Source organism: Budorcas taxicolor, chromosome 23 (genome assembly GCF_023091745.1).
Source record: "Budorcas taxicolor isolate Tak-1 chromosome 23, Takin1.1, whole genome shotgun sequence".
In the NCBI taxonomy this organism is placed as follows: domain Eukaryota; kingdom Metazoa; phylum Chordata; class Mammalia; order Artiodactyla; family Bovidae; genus Budorcas; species Budorcas taxicolor.
Window position 1 is genome coordinate 44,879,774 of NC_068932.1, and position 17,283 is coordinate 44,897,056.

Here is a 17,283-nt window from a genome sequence, read left to right on the forward strand (position 1 = left end):
AAATGGCAAACATATCCGAGTGCTGTTTAAACCGTCAAGTTATAAATCTCACAAGGTGGATAACGTGTGTTCAGTGAGGTACTCAAAGCAAGGCGCCTCAGAAACAAAATGCAAATATTCTATTTTTTTTATGACTGTGAAGGCTACGGTCCCATCCCATCTTATCTGAGGTCTGGAATCAAAGGCGAGAGCCTTTGAAACGTAAAGCAAACATGCCCTGGGAGCACAGAGGCTGGTCTCTATGACTCCATCTCTTAACTCTGTCCCTCTAAAAGGGGGGAGGAGAAGGAAGATTCTCTGGAGCTGCTGCTGCTGGTGATGCAGGTACTTGTCAAGCCCTGTTCCTGGAGGTTGAGATCTTCGCTCCACCGCTGAGTGTCAATGTCAAGGTCAGCCATAGTGCCTGACACAGGGTGATGGGGAAGAAAAAGGAAAAACGAGGCTGCAAGCACCGGCTGTAGAAACCCTTGGAGTATATTAACAAAGAGAGGAAGTTAGGGTCACAAGGGCAGAATCAGAACGGAAAGAATGAATGCAAAATTAAAATGAAAAGTCCTGAAGTGGTTCAGTTAAGAGCAGGTTAGGGGAACACCATCTAGCCACAGCTAACAGGAAAGTTTTAAGAAGGAGAAATTGTTTAGGATAACATTCACTGTTTGGAGAAAAATGATTAGGAATACAAAGAGGCACAATTTTCATAAAGCTTTGAGTGGTAAGCAGTATAACCCTCAAAGTCAGGTAAGATGTGGAACTCTGAAAACCTGTCAAAGTCAGGGGAGAGAGAGTGTTAATTGTTAAGTGATAAGTTGTGCTTATCAAATGTAAGCACAAGTGACATCACATGAAAGAATTCTGGATTTCTTGTCAACAGAGGAAGGGGAAAGACAGAGATGAGAAATCAGTAAATCACGGATACCTTCCTATCGGGTTGTGCTCCTTGGAATTCGGGGCCTCTAGCCAGATGGGGCTACCCTTACTTTTTGTGAGTTCGGTTGTGGTCTGTGGAGCCCCTGTGTCACTGATGTAAAAGGGTCAGGCAGCCATTCAGGGTGGAGGTTCCCTGGTGCTGCACCAGTGGTGACCTCTTAGCCCGGAGTGCGCTCTTAACTCCATTGGGCAACCTCTGTCTCCAGTCCTGCCGCAGAAGGGAAGACCTGTGATGTGCAGACCCAGGGCTGGGTGGCCAGAGAGCAGACATCTAGGGGGAGAAGTGGGACGCCCAGACGCCCCATGGTGTCTGGACTAGGGGTAAACATCACACATTTTCAGCCACACTGCTGGACCAAGACCTAGCTCACCCAGGGCAGGTGAGTGGGCAATGGCAGGAAATTCTTCCCCAGTTCTAAAGAAGACCCTAATATTAAACAGACTGCGTGGAGAAACCTCCGTGTTGTCTTTCTCCTCCCATAGAAGGAGGGCTGCCCGAGGGTGCGGAGGATCTGGTCCAGTCCTGTGTACCACGGAGGGGTATAATGGCGGGGCAGACTTCTGGGCCAAGCCCAGAAGGTTATCACTGGAGACAGTGAACGGTGATTTTGAGTCCTCTGAGCCCAGCTCTACCCAGCACAGGTCAGTGAGTCTGACCCTGACGTTTGCAATACAATGATGGAGTTTTCAGTATCTGATTATATTCTGCCTACCTCATATCAACCACCTCTAGATAAAGTGGGTGACTCCAACCCTCAGACACAAATGGTTGAATTTCTCCAGATGGCCTAGCAATGGGTGTCCCTAGTTGGAGCCCCCGCGCCTCCCCCCACCGTCTCCAGAGATGTAATGTAGGGTTTTCTCCTACCCTTCTTGTCTGGGTCTGGGAGGCCAGTGGGAGCCTGTCATGCAGACTGAGGCCCGACGTATTTGATCCACACGATCCCCAGGTGCCCGGCAAGTTTTCCACTGGGAAGAATTTGTATCTGTTGGTTGCATTTTTCATTGGCTCCAAAATATAGGTGTTATTTTCAAATGTAATGAGTCCCCTGTTGAAAAAGAAAGAAGAAAAATTACGTAACTTTTAAGGGCAGCTTCTTGTTTATGGTTAAAACCCAGTTCTTAATGACAGAGAGAATAAAAAAAGAAATACCAATTTATTTACATTCCTGGGTCTGAATTGGAAAGGGCATTTCTGTGCCATATGCTTGCTTTGACTTATTTTTGCAAATATTTTGAAAGTCTGAGAAGTTTTTCATTTCAAATATTTTATGGTAAAGAATAGACTGTGTTTAGTCATTATGCCTTTCATTTGTTTTTTACTTCTTGAGGATACATTGCTGAGAAGAAGAGTTGAGACAAAAGATGTTTCATCTGCTTAGCGAGTAATTAGATCTAAATTAGCAGACATGATTCGGAAGGGAAATCTTTATTTATTTATTTTTTTAAGGAAAATTCCTACATCTGAATTATTCAATCTGACCAACAAAATTTCCTAAGTAGTTGAAAGGATTCTGATATAAGGTTGAATATAAACTTATGCTTTTTTTTTTTTTTTAACTTATTGCTGGGCTTTCCTGGTAGCTCAGATAGTAAGGAATTTGTCTGTAATGTAGGAGACCTGGATTCAGTTCCTTGGTTGGGAAGATCCCTTGGAGAAGGGAATGGCTGCCCACTCTAGTATTCTTTTTTTATTTTTAAAATTTTTATTTTTACTTTATTTTACTTTACAATACTGTATTGGTTTTGCCATACATTGACATGAATCCACCACGGGTGTACATGTGTTCCCAAACATGAACCCCCCTCCCACCTCCCTCCCCACAACCTCCCTCTGGGTCATCCCCGTGCACCAGCCCCAAGCATGCTGCATCCTGCATCAGACAGAGACTGGCGATTCGATTCTTACATGATAGTATACATGTTTCAATGCCATTCTCCCAAATCATCCCACCCTCTCCCTCTGAGTCCAAAAGTTCGCTATACACATTTGTGTCTTTTTTGCTGTCTTGCATACAGGGTCGTCATTGCCATCTTTCTAAATTCCATATATATGTGTTAGTATACTGTATTGGTGTTTTTCTTTCTGGCTTACTTCACTCTGTATAATTGGCTCCAGTTTCATCCATCTCATCAGAACTGATTCAAATGTATTCTTTTTAACGGCTGAATAATACTCCATTGTGTATATGTACCACAGCTTTCTTATCCATTCATCTGCTGATGGACATCTAGGTTGTTTCCATATCCTGGCTATTATAAACAGTGCTGCGATGAACATTGGGGTACATGTGTCTCTTTCAATTCTGGTTTCCTCGGTGTGTATGCCCAGCAGTGGGACTGCTGGGTCATAAGGCAGTTCTATTTGACATTTTTTAAGGAATCTCCACACTGTTTTCCATAGTGGTTGTACTAGTTTGCATTTCCACCAACAGTGTAGGAGGGCTCCCTTTTCTCCACACCCTCTCCAGCATTTATTGCTTGCAGATTTCCACTCTAGTATTCCTGCTTGGAGAATTTCATAGACAGAGGAGCCTGGTGGGCTGCAGTTCATGGGACTGTAGAGTTGGACATGACTGAGTAACTAACACACATGGTTACCAAAGGAGGAGAGGAAGAAATTAGCAGTTTGAGATGAACAGATACAAACTACTATATATAGCATCGATGACAACTAGGTCCTACTGTATAACAGAGGGAACTATATTCATTATCTCGCAATAACCTCTAATGGAAAAGAGTCTGTCATACACATAAAATGGAATCACTTTGCTGGACACAAGAAACAAATGCAGCATTGTAAGCCAACTATACTTCCGTGAAAAAAAGAATTTTAAAAGGATGCTTTCTTGGGTATATTGCTTATTTAATTTGTGGGCAATGTGTGAATAAAGGAACCAATTTTAACGTAAGTGCACAAAGCAACAGAACTGTTCCCTGAAGAGCTGAGGTCTGCATCTGGGTCTGTTTGGGCTAAAGGTATACAGCTCTCTAGAGGCCTGAAGAGTGTTTCAGCACCGAGGCTAAGGAGGAGGCCTTCGAATCCACCAATCTAGCTTGAGCTCCAGCTCTGCCACTTCGCGGCTGCGTGGCAGGGCTTGCACGGCAGCAGCTCTTTGTTACTGACAAGGGCAGCGCCAAGGATGAAGCTTCTGTTAATGTACCCATTCAAAGGCTGACCATTTCAGGAAGGTCCTGTGCTTTGTTCACGTGTCTCTCCCCATCCTGGACATCTGTTGCTCTGTGGTATGGAACATAGCACTAATAAGATAACTATGCTTCTTTTGGAGTGACAATAATGAAGAAAGAACCCTTTGTGCTAACATTTACATTTGGGAATAAAAATTCTTTTTTTAAAATTATTTTACTTTATTTATTTATTTGGGCTGTGCAGTATCTTAGTTCTCTGACCAGGGATTGAATCTGAGCCCCCTGCAGTGACAGCACAGAGTCTTAACCACTGGACCACCAAGGAGGCCTCTAAAAGTATAAATTCTTTTAAAAAATAGACACATATGCTAAATATTTTAACTTGCAGAGACAGAAGCTCATGGACCCCAAGGCATGTCTGACCTTCTGGAGAAGGACAGAGCTAAGGCCGTGTCCTTGCTGTTGTTCAGTCACTAAGTCATGTCTTTGTGACCCCAAGGACTATAGCATGCCAGGCCTCCCTGTCCCTCACTATCTCCTAGAGTTTGCTCAAGTTCATGTCCATTGAATTGGTGATGCTATCCAGCCACCTCATCCTCTACTGCCCTCTTCTCCTTTTACTTTCAATCTTTAATCTTTCCCAGCATTAGGGTCTTTTCCAATGAGTCAGCTGTTCACATCAAGTGGACAAATTATTGGAGCTTCAGCTTCAGTGTCAGTCCTTCTAATGAATATTTAAGGTTGCTTTCCTTTAGGATTGACTGGTTTGATTTCCTTGTTGTCCAAGGGGCTCTCAAGAGTCTTCACCAGCACCACAGTTTGGAAGTATCAGCTCTTCAGTGCTCAGCCTTCTCTATGGTCCAACTTTCATATCTGTACATGACTACTGGACTATGGGGACCTTTTTGGCAAAGTGATATCTCTGCTTTTTAATACATGGTCTAGGTTTGTCATAGCTTTTCTTTCAAGGAGCAAACATCTTCTAATTTCATGGCTGCAGTTATCTTCTGCAGTGATCTTGGAGCCCAAGAAAAGAAAAGCTGTCACTAAGGCTGTGTCCTGCTGCTACTACTGCTGCTAAGTCGCTTCAGTCATGTCCAACTCTGTGCGACCCCATAGATGGCAGGCCATCAGGCTCCACCATTCCTGGGATTCTCGAGGCAAGAACACTGGAGTGGGTTGCCATTTCCTTCTCCAATGCATGAAAGTGAAAAGTGAAAGTGAAGTCGCTCAGTCGTGTCCGACTCTTAGCGACCCCATGGACTGCAGCCCACCAGGCTCCTCCACCCATGGGATCTTCCAGGCAAGAGTACTGGAGTGGGGTGCCATTGCCTTATTTCCTGGAAATGAGCCATGTCAGCTTCCTTCAAGTGATGGGGAAGCATCAGCCTACAGGTTGGTTTTTATCTTTCTCTTTTCCAATGTGGAACAGGAAATTCTTTAAACAGGCTCTTCCTGATGTTGAAATTAGTTTTTCTTTGGAGAAATGGAAATTTGGGTAACAGTAAACTGGCAGCTCCGAGAGTTCCCACACATCTAGCAACTTCTGTTACCAATCAAGTTGACCACAATCATAAAGGAACACAATTTTCATGCAAAATTCATCCGATTGTAAATAGACACTTAAAACACACTGACTCTTAACCTTTTTTGAGACATGAATCTCCTTATACGCTCCCCAGGAGAATTCACACATACATAGATACATAATATTTTGCAGAAAATTTAAGGAGATTCAAAACCATGGATGAGATCCATGGACTCCAGGTTTCGGGAGTCAGTTCTCACCGATGATTTATGTAGCCTCAACCCAAGGATTTGGGAAATAGCTTAGTCTTTAAGTAACAGCTGAAAAAGTCAGGTGCTCCATGAGTTTCCTTCAGATAATCTGAGCTTGTTCCCAAAGGAAAGAGATTGGAAAATATCTTCCACGATTTCTCCTTCATTTGTTCAACCATTCACTCATCCTGCACTTAGTGATAACCTACTTACAAGTGACCATTTAATCGTTCTTATATTTTAATGGAATGACTGTATTCCAGTACTCAAATGGCATAAAAGGAGAAGGAATGAATAAGGCAAATATTTATTTTGAACACAACTGGTAAACCCACACACACTGATCAGTTCATTATTATTCAACTGGCTTACTCCACAGGTCCTGGTTTTGTGAAGTCTCAAAACCAGTCATGTTCAGGATGATCTCAGCCTCGCTGAAACGATGGCACTGGGGCACACGAGGCACTTGGGAACCATTGGGGAGTGAAGCTGTGTGTTAGCAACACTGGCGGCATAGCTGCTCGGAGATGGGGAACCAGTGCTCTGGAGTCACTGAGGATGTTTCGGCTTATTTCGAATCCCACAGAGCGACAGAAAGCCCTTGCACAGAGCTGTTCTCTTATACTCCCCCACCCCCTCCAACTAGTGTCTTCAGGAATCTCAAAACAGAGCATACAGGCATGGCTCTGGCCATTGACTCTTGGGAGGCTTGCATTTTTTTTTTTCTTTGAAAAGTTCTTTGTGAACTAAAACTTAGATTCCTAAGTTAAGAATGGGTAGTAGGAGATTTCTGTTTATTAAAGTTGATTTTGTAAAAGCCTCAATTAAGAAAAAGGTCTTTTAAAAAAGAGGCCAGGACAAAGTGGAAAATGAATAATACACTTGGAGGGAAAAGAGAGATTGGCTAGAAAACTGACTTTCCAGCCCCCAAAAGAAAATGACACCAACGTCTCATCTTGTATTGCAAAATTTTCTATTTTGCATTAGATTTCAATAAGCTGAAAACTTACAGTAAAACATGTCACCAAGTTCTACTCATGAGAAGCATATGACTGAAGTTTTTCTACTTAATGGAAAATTTCTAGAAATTGTTATTCAGTCATAAAATTGTTCTGGTATCTCCTTTTATCTTTTAAGTCATCCAAGGGCCAGATGTTGAGAAACTGGGGTGAAGTCTTTCCCTTTGCTGCAAACCATTGGCAGCCTAGAATACGTCTTAATTAAATAACTGCTTTGGCCTGTCTTGTGTATAATTAATCACTTAGCTCTAGAGATTGCTGGAAACCACAATGGACACAAAATTCAAGGATTCAGGGTTTCTGAGATTTAAAATTTGATGTTCTCACAGCCCTTTCTGGCCCCAAGCTAGATAAGCAGATGTGATTTAAGTTGCATGTCATAGGTAGTTCGTTGTAAACTTGGGAGTTGGAAGTATCTCAGAGTGAGGGATTTAAATCCAGCAGACTTCGAAAGTGGGGCTCTTTTCCCACCAGTAGAGGAGGGGGAAAGCTTCAAAGTCAGTTTCCAGTGTCTGGGAGAGATGAAGAGTTTGGGTATCTTCTCCCTGGGGGGATTAGGAGGCAGAGGGGAACACTGGACCAGCCTTTATGGGGAGGGTAAGGCCACCTTCCAGGGCAGTCAGAGGTGGTGAATGGGGGGGGGGGGGGCAGAGGAGAGGGGGTGGTTGAGGGTGAGGATGGCCACCCCTCATGGCACCCTGCCTAGGATACATCTGGTCATTTTCCCCACTGTCAAGGCCACACAGGTAGCTGGAGATACAGGTGGGACCCAATCTTGACCCATGTATCTGAAGCTTGAGGTGGTCAACTCCCACACTCTCCTGCCTGCCTCCTTCTGGTGCTGTTTCAAGAGGGATGTGGAGGCCAGAACAGGGCTGACCCTGATAGAGGGCAGAGGTCAAAAGGAAAAGGGCCAGGGAAGTGGAGTTACTGCTCTGAAAACAGCCAGCCTTATTTTAAATGTTAGAATCCTACTGTTTCTCTTTCAGTGGAAACAAAGAGAAATCTATTAAAATTTTAAGTTGATTCTGTTAGCTTTCAAAGTGATAACTCAGGGGACCTGTACTTCCTCAAGCTAAGTTTTGTTCTTCTTAAAATTCAGTTTTTAATTTTCAAAGCAATGGTGCATGAGGCAGTAACACAGCTTAATGGTGCTGTTCTTAGTATGATTTTTCATACCACTCCCAGGCAAACAGGGTAGGGGCACGTGGATTTTGATGACCTGTAATAAGACGATGATTCAAAAATATGAATTGATCTGGCTACTTCCATGTTCAGCTGCTAACTGAATTTTCTTGGAAAAAGACTTTTAGGCTCAACACTGTGCTTCCAGGACTTCCCAGCAGTCTCAGTGGTAAAGAATTCACCTGCAGATGTAGGAGACACAAGGGACGCAGGTTCGATCCCTAGATCGGGAAGTCCTCTGGAGTAGGAAATGGAAAGCCACTCCAGTATTCTTGTTACAGAGGAGCCTGGTGGCCTACAGTGCATGGGGTAGCAAAGAGTCAGACACAACTAAGCACGCACTTGTGTGCACACATAAGGTGCTGTCAATCATGAGTCGGAATGAAATTCAATTTAAGTTCCTTTATGGGAGGAGCTCACGGGCAAAAATAATATCCCACCCTATCTGTGTTTGAAACACAGGGGTAGCAGCAGTGATACTAGTGAACCCATTAGTATCATCAGGCGTTTTTTTTTTAAATTTTTTGGCTGTGCCACATGGCATATGGGAATCTTCGTTCCCCTACCAGGGATCGAACCGTGCCACCTGCACGGGAAGTACAGAGTCTTAACCACTGGACTCCCAGGGAAGTCCCTGGGCTTAATTTCAATAAGTAATTTCCATGTGAAATACTCATGTGTAATCAAAACAAACACTCATTATCCCCTACTATGTGCAAAATGCTGGGCCGTCTCCCGTGGTACCCATAAAGACGTCTCACCTGTGGTTCCTGTTTCAAATGTAATTTATAACCAGGTTTGGGAGACATGACCAAAGAGGGAAAACAAGCTGTCAAAAACGATTTTAAGAATACCTCTTGCTGGCACATCAATAATAAAAATAGCAGCTACGATTGATGGCTACCCTGAGCCAGGCTCCTTTTAAAAATAACAGCTATACTGAGAACTAATTCACCAACCGTTAAGCGTCCTCTTCTAAAGCATGGGATTCCATGGATTTTAGTATATTCACTGAGTTGTACAAACAGCATCCCCCTCTACCCCTGAACACTCTCATCACCCTCGAAGCAAACCCTGTTCCATTAGTAGTCATTGCTCAGCTGCCCCCGCCCCCATGCATCAGGCTCTTGAATTTTGCAAATGTGATTAATTTCAGGATCTCAAGATGAGATTATTCTGGACTTAGGGTAGAACCTAAATTCGGTGATGTGCGTCCTCGTAAGAGATGGAAAAAGGAGAAGCACAGGGACCCAGGGATGAAGGTCACGTGGACGGAGGCAGAAACGGCAGAGATGCGGCCACAAGCCCAGGAACGCTGAGGACAGCCAGGAGCCAGGCATGGACGGATTCTCCCACAGAACCTGCAGAAGGAGCTAATCCTGCCAGCACCTTGGTTCAGACTTCTGGCTTCCAGCCCCACGAGAGGAGACCCTGCTGGTGCTTTAAGCCCTCTAGTGTGTGGTCCTGTGTTAAGTCAGGGCTAGGAAATGAACACGGCCCACGGCTGGACCTGGCTCCCCAGCCTGCCCCCCTGTCCTTGGCCACTCTGGATGGTCAGTCCCTCTCCTGTGTCACCGAGGGCTTGTGCCAGGGTGGGCACCACTGACTTCCAAGTGCAAAATTCCAGAGCAACTCAGAGCTGCCCACAGGCCAGCAGGCAGCCCAGCATGGTTGATAAATGGCTTGTGGGAAATGGGGGGCCTTGAAGGGAGCACAAGGGGGACCTGGAGATGTGGGGCAGCTCAGGAACCAGGTGAAGGGTTGAAGGAGCAGGACAGCAGGTGAAACAAAGGTCTGAGCGTGCTCAGATGCGTTCACTGAAAGAGAGACACATGTGGATGGACAGCAGGGCCTGCAGAAGGGGGGCAGGCATGGGGCCTGGACAGTGGTCAGCCATGGGCAAGGCGCTGAACTTGGCTGTAGCCCGTGGGCTGCCCCTGTGGCCACATCACCTCCTGTGCTACACACGCTTTGTGCCAATAATGATGCCGACTCTTCTAGGCACCTCCAACTCCCAGCCCCCTGGACCTGGTTCCTGCTGGCTCCTCTTCCTCTGCCTTCCCCACCTCCATCCTGGCCTCGACCAAATCCACTGGCTCCTTCTCTTGTAACTGCTGGTGACCCCCACCCTCTGGCCCACAGGATGCCAGCTGCCTTAGGGCTACATCTCCCACCAGAGGCTTCCACCATCCCGGGCAGCCCTCAGACAGAGGCTTCTAGGCTGACCCTGTGAGGTCCATGCCCACCATCCCTTCCTGAATGGTTCCCTGGGCCCCTCTGCTGAGTTTCTTGCATGGTTCTGTGTGACCTACTTCGTGGCCCTGGCTTTGTTACATTAAAATGATGCCTGGCTGGGCAGGGATGGCATGTGAGGAGGTGATGGATAAATGCCCGTGGAAACACTGTTGAACAAGCCTGGGAGTGAAAAAGAGGCTCTGATGTGTACAGCTTATGGAGCTGTGTGGTTTGGAGTGCAGAGGGTGGTGGGACTTAGATGATCAAGCAGTGTTTTTGAAACACGACCTTCTGGAATGTGCAAGATGGTCGAGAAGGGAAGGGTGGAGGCAGGAAGTGTGGGTGGGAGGCAATTTAAAAACCTGGGCGGGAGGGCTGCTCGGGGGTGGCAGTGGGGAAACGGGGAAAGGGGGATGCTGTAAGCAGGGGGTGGGGGAGGCAGACAGGGGCTGGAGCCCTGCGGGAGGTATTCAGAGACCCCCAGGCACCCCACTCAGGAGCCTGGAATGGGCTGGATCTGTAATGGAAAAGACTTCAGGAGGCGAGCCCGTCTGGGGATGGAGGAGTTGGGATTTGGACCTTCCACGCTTTGAATGAGAGTGGGGCCTGGGAGAATTGAGACTTAACCTTGGGGTCCTGCAGGGTGGGGACCAGAGCAGCCTTGGAGATGGTGTGTACGGGTTCTGAGCCCAGCTGCGGCCCCCACAGATGTTTACGCAGGAATGAATGTCTCCATGGGAAGAAGGGGAAGGGAGCAGAAGAGCCCTGGGCAGAGATGGTGTGGCCTGTGGGGTGAAGGGAGGCCAGTGTAGCCCAGACAAATAGAAGCTACAGGAGCAGAAGGCCACAGAACAGAGGTCAAGGCCAAATTCACTTCACTTCCACTCTAATCTAATTTCTTTCTTAATATGATCTACTACGGTTCAAAGAATTTTTTATTTTAATAAACTTTGGACTGGCTAGAATTAAATTTCACTGCCCACCTGATGGCCTGGGGACAGCGCCTTGATTCCACCAGCATATATTGAGCATTTGTAATGTGCCAGGTTCTAGGCAGAGTCCAGGGTGGGCCGAGGGCCCTGCCTTTCTAGCAGACAGGGCAGCACAGGCAAGGCCACCTCCAGGTGCCTGACTTTTCAGCCCCTTAGACCACTGTGCCCTGGGTCATTTGGGTTGAGCCGTGAGACCTGGAGAACCCACGTCCACCTGTATTGGCAAGCATTCAGGTCCAGCTGCGAGGTTTCAGGGAGGACAGCCACCCAGCAACATCTTCACCCCACAGCGACCCTTCACCCCTGGTCCTACAGGAGGGCTGAGCCCCATTTCCCAGCTCTAGTCTTGCTCCCTCCATCTTGCTTTCCTCCTAAGATCCTTTGTTCACTTTCTCAACTGAGATTTCTGGTCAACTTCTTCAAAGGGATCAATTCAATTTAGTGGTTGTTCAGTCGCTCAGTTGTGTCCGACTCTTTGCAACCCCATGGGCTGCAGCACACCAGGCTTCCCTGTCCATTACCATCTCCTGGAGTTTACTCAAACTCATGTCCATCAAGTCAGTGATGCCATCCAACCATCTCATCCTCTGTCGTCCCCTTCTCCTCCTGCCTTCAATCTTCCCCAGCATCAGGGTCTTTTTAATGAGTCGGCTCTTCACAACAGGTGGTCAAAGTATTGGAGCTTTAGCTTCAGCGTCAGTCCTTCCAATGAATATTCAGGACTGATTTCCTTTAGCACTAACTGGTTTGATCTCGCTGTCCAAGGGACTCTCAAGAGTCTTCTCCAGCACCACAGTTCAAAAGCACCAATTTTTTGGCACTCAGCCTTCTTTACGGTCCAACTCTCACATCCATACACGACTCCTGGGAAAAGCATAGCTTTGACTATGTAACAGGCTCTCAGCACGTCTTAGATGTGGGAGGCAGCGTGAGATAGTTTCAAAAATTCAATTAAACAAAAATACTCAGATGTGAGCTTATTTGCTAATTGAATAAGTACACACATTGCTGTGTTCCTTTAATGTTTTGTATGTATTTTAATTATGTAATATAAAGTTTACTGCACTAAATTTTATACAATGAAATTGACTATAATACAAAATGCAGGAATACTTCTTGCCTCCCAACACTATTGAAAAATAGTCAACCAACTTATTTTTCAAAAGATAGAGTTGACTAGTGCTATGGTCCGTGGAATCAGAAATAACCATTATAATGAAAGTAATCATTTTGTGAGCGTGTGCTATGCTCAGGTATTGTAAACCCCACTTAAAAATGCAACTGTCATTACAATGAATGCCTAGTTTACAGCTCTACCAGCTTCCTCATCTATCTTCTGAATGCTTTTTCTTACGTCTGTTCAAGCAAAAAGGTGGTTCCTTAAGAAATGAAGCCTAATTTTAACCATCATGGCTGCAGGGGATGGGAAGATTCTTGGCTTAATCCAAAAATGTGAGCCCCCGAGACTCCTTGTACCAGATTTCTGAGTAGGAACTGAGAGGTGGGGAGCGAGAGAACAAGGAGACCTGGCGAGAGACAGTTGCTTCCCTCTAGGATCTCAAGCTCTCTCTGGCCAGGGTGGTGTTTGTGAATCAAATCAGGACACGGGGACATGGCTGTGTGGCTGCTCCAGTGGGAGTGAGCCAGGGCTGGACATCTGTACCATCACAAAACACAGCCGCTGAGCTGCTCTCGGGGGTGAGGGCAGCGTTCTCTCCCCATCATTGCAACAGTTTCGTACCCGTCCCTGCCAGTGCTGTGGAGCAGCCGCTGGTCACTGTGGTACTCCTGGGCTAGGGACTCAGGAGCAGGGGAAGAGGCAGGCGGCAGCAAGAGCAAACAAGCGAGAGATCAGGAGAGCCAGGAGTGCTGCGCTGAAACCGTGCTAAGGAGGGCAGGGCATCTCGGGGAGACGTAGGATACGGTGCAAAACTAACTTACGGCCTGAACTTCCCGTTTCACTTGGAGTCCTTTCAAAGGAAGGATAAGCTCCATGGCTGAGCTTGTTGTTATGACCTATTTTCCACGTTGCACTTCATTCCCTCCATTAAAGAGCTGTTTCCGCTTTAATCCCCCTGTCTATTGGGATCTCCAGGCCTTTCTCTCTCCTTATCTGTCCCCCTTTGAGACTGAAATGAAGAAGGATGACTTGTTTGCTTCCTCCCTCTCTTCTCTCTTCCAGGCTGGAGCTCTCCCTGCCTGCCCATCTTTGATCAGCCCTTTTTGAAGCAAAGCAGGATGTTCCTTCTCTGCTTTTTCTCTGCAGGACTGTAATCTGCTGGGCTCTAATTAATGCGTCCCCTAGGACGCTCGACTTTTCCTCCACATTCCTAGCTCTGAATGTATTCTGGGGTCACACCACATTTCACTTGATTTTTAATCCCTATTTTCTTTCTCAAACTCTGCCAGGCTGGTGCTGCTCCAGTTGCGTCTGTATCCCCCATTGCAACTGATTCTTCCACCAGGGAGCAGTTGATCGAATACAGCCTTGTCCCCGGTCTGATTCTCCCCTCGCAAGATCACAGAGTTGACTGTATTAACTCCGGAATTTCTCTGTTGACGCACCATCTGCTGCTTCTGCAGCAACAGCACAAAGATCTGGGAAGCCGACATTCTCTGGAGCGCCATCCCCATGCAGTGAGCTCCGTCAGGCTTCCCACCCGGCCTTGGTGGTCGACCCCAGACGCCGTAACACTTGTTCCCCCGACTTTCCCCGAAACCCCGGCCACAAGTATTTCACAGGATCCTTCTGCCAAACTGTGGTCTGTGCCTGGTGCCCAGGAGGGAACGATCTCCAGGTGCCGGAGACAGGAGGTGGGCTGCCGAGACTCAGCCCCTCTGGGTAAGCTGGTCGGAGAGAGGGACCCCTCTGTGTGGGGCCCTGACAGTTACCTGCACTTTTCGGGGAGGTGGGCCCGGGATGAAGTATGTAGAGGAGAGAGGCAGCAGCAAGGCCAAGCACAGGGGGTGGACCTGTCCTGTTTAAACATCACTCAGGATGCTCTGTCCACCCAGTCCTTCATCTTCACGATTTAAAGCCAGTTAGGTAATATCACGGGTTTGGCCACCCCTGTACTCAGCTCACCTGCATCTCTGCTCAGTCCGTCACTTGCTTTGTCTCCTAGCGAGAAGAGGCCCTTTTCATTTTTATGAAGCAAGCAGTTGAAATGCAGATACCTAATGTCCTATTTTTTTTTTTTTAACACTGGAAATTGTTTAGCATGGAGCCACATGGACAAAAGATAGTCCCCAAATCCTTGGATGCTGAAAAGCAGCCAATGTACAGGTCTGAGGATGACCTTGAAAGAGGGGCAGCCAAGGAAGGCACGCTGCCAGGGTGGGGGCGGTGGGGACAGACAGGGGTGGTCCTGAGGAGGTGGGGGGCACAGGGCTCTCAAGTTGTCACGAGAGGACTCCTGGGTCCTGCGGAGGTGAGGCCCGCCCACTGCATTACTCTTTTAGAGCAACTGGAGAAGGGGGGTGGTCCACGGTAGCTGTGCTTAAGAGCAGAGTTGTCACCACCAAGGTCACTTACCTGAGACCAGAACAAGTGCTGAGACTGACCGTCGATCCGGAAAAGCCTTGCACACGCCCATGGTAGTAACAGTGACCCTGAAAAGACAAGACAGCCGTTCAGTCACGATGCCTTCCTGCCCACTCACAATAAAACCGTCTCCAATCACTTTGCTTTCAGCAAAGGAATTCCCTTTGGCATAAGATATTGAACCAGTGGTCTTAATGTTTCATGCCAGCCCCACCTGACCCAGCCAGGATCCATGGCAGGAATATCTGATTTGCTTACGAGATTATCAGTAGGGTCTTTAATCGCATCCCGGTTTCATTTTCGTCTCTCTGAAACCCTTCAGGAAAGCCCTGATGCAGAAGGTTTGACACAGTCCAGCAGCTGAACAAATCACATGGCCATTGCCATTTCCCACGCATGTAAATTGTCTTTTGTAATGAGACGAGGAACCGTATGGGGTATTTAAACACACTGTGAAATGCTATAAAGTGAGGCTCAAACCTATGACTTAGGAAAACAGAAAAGGAGATGGGAGGAAGGAGGGGTGAGGACAGAGAGAAGGTTCCTGGACGAATTGCCCAACTGAGAGCAGAAAGGCTCTCTTAGCAGGAGAGAAAAATAAGAAGGTCTTCGAAGGCAAAAATCCCTGGGTGACGTGCCTGCAAGATTCCATTTCTTTAATCATGTCACTTGCAAAAAGAAATCACAGCATGGACACCTCCTTAGTGAAGACAGATACCTGTCTGGAATCAAGGTTAATTTTATCATTGAATAAAGGTTATGTTGCAGCCCCAATTAAGTGGCTGGCTGGCTAAGTGCTCTCAGCACTCCTCATTGAAAGCATCCAAAGGCCACCGGCGTGTGGTCCCCAGCAGTGGGCTGCGTCTTCCAAGGGGCAGGGGAAGTGGGCGCTGGAGTTTCAGCCTCAGCACACAGCTTCTTCGGTCAGGACTCACTTTTCCTGGGCAGGGCTGGGTGTCCCGTTGTCCTGCCTGATAGAGACAATGTTCCAAATACCACCTTGACTGTGCTAAGAAAGGGGACTGGAGGAGACTGGGTGGCCAGGGAAATCCGGTGATATCGTGAGAAAGGGGCCACGATGATCTCTTTGTCAGTGAACCGAGGACAAACTTTCGGGATCACCTGAAAGGCAGCTGGAGGAAGGAGATGGGAGTGCTGCAGGGCATTTGTTCTTTGGACTTTCTCTGTTGATTCTGGAAGTCCTTTACATATTCAGGATATTAACACTTTGCCTGTTACTATGTGAGAAATGTCTTTTTACCTGACTTATGGTATCTTTTGTTGTACAGACTTTCCAGTTCTCCTAAAGTCAAATTGATACACCTTGGGTATTACTTTAGACGGCTTTCTTCAGCGTTACTCAGATATCCTCTCTTGTTTTCTTCTATTTCTATAGTCCAAGGATTAGCTCTTTAAATTGGACTTTTTTCTTGCGTGGGTGTGAGGTTGCAATCTAACTTGCCCCATGCACCAAGAGCCAGCTGTCCTTCACCACCTTGTTCCTTTTCTTAGTCCCCTTGTCGTGTATTGAATAACCACGCATGTATCTGGGTCCGCCTCTGCTCTCCGTGCTAGTCCACTGGGGCGGACCTCTCTCAGTCCGTCCCTGAGCCGGCTCCACAGTTTTATTTATTCTATTTTTATTTTTACTTTGTTTTACTTTACAATACTGTATTGGTTTTGCCATACACTGACATGAATCCACCACGGGTGTACATGCGTTCCCAAACATGAACCCCCCTCCCACCTCCCTCCCCATAACATCGCTCTGGGTCATCCCCGTGCACCAGCCCCAAGCATGCTGTATCCTGCATCGGACATAGACTGGCGATTCGATTCTTACATGATAGTATACATGTTAGAATGCTATTCTCCCAAATCATCCCACCCTCTCCCTCTCCCTCTGAGTCCAAAAGTCCGTTATACACATCTGTGTCTTTTTTGCTGTCTTGCATACAGGGTCATCATTGCCATCTTTCTAAATTCCATATATATGTGTTTGTATACTGTATTGGTGTTTTTCTTTCTGGCTTACTTCACTCTGTATAATCGGCTCCAGTTTCATCCATCTCATCAGAACTGATTCAAATGTATTCTTTTTAACGGCTGAGTAATACTCCATTGTGTATATGTACCACAGCTTTCTTACCCATTCGTCTGCTGGACTCCACAGTTTTAATTCCTATTTTTCTATAGGAACATTTTGATATCAGAGCAAGTTCTCTCTTTCGACTGTGATTCCGTTCACGTACCATAAAATCACCCTTTTAAAAGCATGCTATTACGGGCATTAGGACCTTCACAATGTTGTACCACCATCACATCTAATTCCAAAACATTTTCATCATCCACAGAAACCTCACACCCATTAGCAGTCACTTTCCATGATGCCCCACGCCCAGCAACCACTAAGCTACTTCCTGTCTCTATGAATTTGCCTCTTCTGTTCATT

The 17,283-nt window shown here is 46.7% G+C and overlaps 1 protein-coding gene across 1 annotated transcript in view; it reads right to left on the minus strand.

Annotated features, from left to right (window-relative positions):
• ADAM12 (ADAM metallopeptidase domain 12) overlaps nucleotides 1-17,283 on the minus strand; it is a 336,316-nt gene that overhangs the window by 105,662 nt on the left and 213,371 nt on the right. The window contains exons 5-6 of the mRNA XM_052660834.1: nucleotides 14,823-14,899; nucleotides 1,796-1,976 (exon numbers count right to left, since the gene is read on the minus strand). Coding sequence (XP_052516794.1) covers nucleotides 1,796-1,976; nucleotides 14,823-14,899 — 258 coding nt within the window. The remainder of the gene's footprint in view (nucleotides 1-1,795; nucleotides 1,977-14,822; nucleotides 14,900-17,283) is intronic.